At 46.4% G+C, this 3652-nt stretch overlaps 1 protein-coding gene across 1 annotated transcript in view; it reads right to left on the bottom strand.

The window, feature by feature from the left end:
* Nucleotides 1-2458: 2458 nt before the first annotated feature.
* PHALS_10927 (uncharacterized protein) overlaps nucleotides 2459-3652 on the bottom strand; it is a gene marked incomplete at both ends in the record, with an annotated part of 1738 nt that continues 544 nt past the window's right edge. Inside the window, 2 exons of the mRNA XM_024726434.1 lie at nucleotides 2459-3513; nucleotides 3583-3642. Coding sequence (XP_024577112.1) covers nucleotides 2459-3513; nucleotides 3583-3642 — 1115 coding nt within the window. The remainder of the gene's footprint in view (nucleotides 3514-3582; nucleotides 3643-3652) is intronic.

Below are 3652 nucleotides of genomic sequence, written 5' to 3'. Positions count from 1 at the left end.
CCGCCTTATGGGCAGCTTCAAGCTGCCGCATCTGTTCCCCGTCGAGGTCATTGGTGATTACACCACGTCCCTCAGTTGAGGAGGAGTCAGGGAACGGACATGGGGTCCGCAAGGCTCGAGCAGGGCTCGTATCACGCTGCTGGTGCAGCTCGCCTTTTTCGTCATCCCATGCGAAAATAGGTGTGTCAGACTCATAGTCGACCACCTCTACAGTCTCAACGAGGTCACTCGTCATTGCTCATCAAGCCTAGGATGTACATCCCCCGGTGCCGCGGACGCACTGTCCGACATTGCACCGCGTGCGGAAGACGAAGTTGGGCTCTGCCCGTGTTCGCTGTCAGAACCAGCGAGACTTGGTGACTTCAGTGTCGTTGACACAGGGCTCATTGAGCACGGAAATCGTTTTCCAATGAATTAAGTTGCAGCGTCTAGCGGACACGCCTCGTTGAGGCAATAATCGATTGGAACTGTAAATCTTAACTAGGGAGAGTGTAACGGGGTTACACGTACTCTGGTAAAAGGGGTGTGTCACACGAGATGGGCATGGTGTGACTGCACCCAAACGAGAATACGGTATGTGGCTAGGTAGCCAGTAATTATGCATGTATTTATACTTTACTATATATATGGGAAAATCTAAAAAATTAAAATCAGGCGGCTTTGCCGCAGATAAATAAATAAAACTCAGGTCTGAACTTGAACCGGAAGTCTATTAGCCTGGGTTAAGGTACTAACCACTCTTGGAGGTAGCGGATTGCGATCCGCTACACTCGTATTGGTTCTTGTAAAGATCGAAAGGTCGGTGAATTAAATTACGCTTCCTCGAGCGCTAAGCTACGGCAGCCCCGCTGCATCTACTCTTTCATTAGGAAAACCTAAGATTAAGATTTTAGATACCGGTGGATTTGCCGCAAAATAAACTAAGTCTTAGCAAAAGAGCTACGGGAGCCCCGCTGCAGAACTTCTCGTGTAGGAATACTTAATAGAATAGGGCAGATAGTAGTGGCTGTTTGAGGAACGATCACCTCAAAATAATTGTGGTCCGCGTTTTAGTCGGGGTAATTCTGTAATTATTCCTTACACATTTGGTGCATTGCAGTACCGTACACGTATACAAATTTCACATTACATTTGGTGTAATTCTGATTATTCATAATTTTTGAAATATTGGGCTTCATGGAAATGATGAAAAGAGGGCACATCAGAAAATAAAGTAAATTACATATCATAGACACATATATTAGTAAGACTTCAAATTATATTAATCCTCGTATATATCCTGTTGCAAACAAACAGAATTGGTTACTTTGAGACTCTGTGTTCCGCTCCTGGTAGGAACGCAGCCTCTGTGCATAGAGTCAAACCTTGTGCACGGCAACCCCGTTGCACAAAATGACAGCTTTCTCTTATGAGATAGTAAAACTTATACTGTCAGCATTAGCCTAATTAAAAGAAATTAAAATCATGCGCACTCATAACATAGCAGAGACTAGAGGCTCCAACATCTGTATTTTTGTTACGCAGACTGTTGGAGTCAAAACTTTCCTTTTTTGCAAAGTGTACAGCAATTCCGTTGAAGAGTGCCGTATTATGGGTTACGTACACATAGAACTGTTGTCTCTCTAATGTGTCAACAGAAGAAGTGTCGTGGTTCAGTGCTGCTATACTAATACGCTTTTCGAGATGACTTGAAACCGCCGTTGAGAAGTAACAAATATTTGACGCACGAACCCTCCATCCAACTGCGAAATCTTCCATTTTCTACATTTGATTTCCCAAAGCGGCGCAAATGTTCAGGTAGTGAAACAAGAGAAAATAGTATTGGCATCAGCGTGACGAAAGCTGTATTTTTTTCAAGTGTAGCATACTGTTTGATTGAGGTATTTTAAAATATGCGGTGGATATGGTTCACTAAGACGGCGATTGTAGTGCAATATGCTGTCGCGAGAACAGTCCAGAATGCTATTCATAACCTCTCTGCAAAAGATATTGTCAGCGAAGATGAGCTTAACTTGGTTGCTGTTGATATCTACTTGGACGTTCCAGGTCAAGTACATAATGGCATGTATGAACAAATCGCCGACGACTTGTACATTCGAGATCTGCCATGGGTAAACGTTTACTTCTCTTTGAAGCGTCTACCACAATATAAAGCTGCCGGGAATGTTGTTAGGTGGAAATTTCGAGGCTATCAGTGCCGTTTGAATGAAGAAAATGATGACCGCGTGTGTGAAGAAATTGTTAATGCGAAACTTGAAAGCGACCGTCGTCAAAATCACTCATTTCGTTCCCAGGTGCCTCATATAGTTGCCCGTCAGAGCTCTTTGAGTAGCAATGATCGACGTCTGCAGTTTGAGATGCCATCAAACATCGCTGTTCCAAGCTTTTCTACTCAGCAAGCGTTCTTTGATTGCGACTACACGAGTGATAGAAGTAGTTGGTGTTGTGCACAATCCAATCAGGGAACGGGAGGGCCGTATTGCTGGAGTATGTCCAAATGTACAGAGGACTGGTCGGCGTGGAACCAGCAGAATATTGTTTGCTGTACAGAGAGTGCAGGAGATTGCGCTTTGACGTATAAGCCGCCAATGTCAACTATAGCACCAGCGCCAACGATGTTCACTGAACAAGGTGCAACATCTCCACCTTCAGCGACAGAAAATCTCTTCAACGACATACCAATATCTGATTTTTCAGCCGTACCCTCTAATGTATTGGCAACCAGTGCACCCGTGACGATTGCTCCAGACTCGATAGCACCGCAAACTAGTTCACCAATTACAATGACGCTGGGACCAGAGACAGAAGTCCCACCTAATGACAGTCCGATTCTTCTCAGTCCTTCAGCTTCAGCTACCTCAGCACCGCTATCGGAAGTCTCGGTAACGAATGCACCAACATCGAGAGCGCCAACAAGCTCAGCGATAGAAGACCCTGATAGTAACATTTTGATCCAAGCTGACGATCCAGTTCCAACAACCTCACCGATAACGACTACAAATGCACCTGTGACCAATGCACTTGCCGAAACGATTGCACCCGCGAGAGACGCGCCAGCGACAAATGCACCAAACACTATGACACTGGCGCCAGCATCAGCACCACCAGACCTTCCTGACAACATCCCTATCCTCGCCGATAGCCCAGCTCCATCCGGCTCTGCAACAGGGATTGGCGCAGCGGTGATTGACACGCCAGTGACGACTGCACCACTCAGCGGGACGCCAGTGACGACTGCACCACTCACCGGGACGCCAGTGACGACTGCACCACTCACCGGGATGCCAGTAACTTCAGCTCCGGCGACAGAACATCCAATTGATGATATGACGATGCTACCTGCAATTTTGACACCTTCCGCCTTCACCGAAGAGACTAGACCACCTTTTTTCATCGCTTCTGCCACCGATATCCCACTAACTGGTGATACAATGATAACACCGCCGTCCGCGCCGGCGAACGGGAGTCCTGATTCTGATCTTCCAGTACCTATCCTTGCCGATACAACAAGCACTGTTGTACCAGAAAGTTCGTCAGAATCAACTCAACTATCAAACACTGCGCTGCCTTCAATCAGTCCACCTGTGTCAGCAAGGCTACCAGAAGATATATCAACGTCCACACCAACAACATCAGCGATTCCTGCAACACC

This window comes from Plasmopara halstedii (assembly GCF_900000015.1).
Source record: "Plasmopara halstedii genome assembly, contig: Scaffold_525, whole genome shotgun sequence".
Lineage (NCBI taxonomy): Eukaryota > Oomycota > Peronosporomycetes > Peronosporales > Peronosporaceae > Plasmopara > Plasmopara halstedii.
This window is presented reverse-complemented; position numbering and strand designations above follow the sequence as displayed.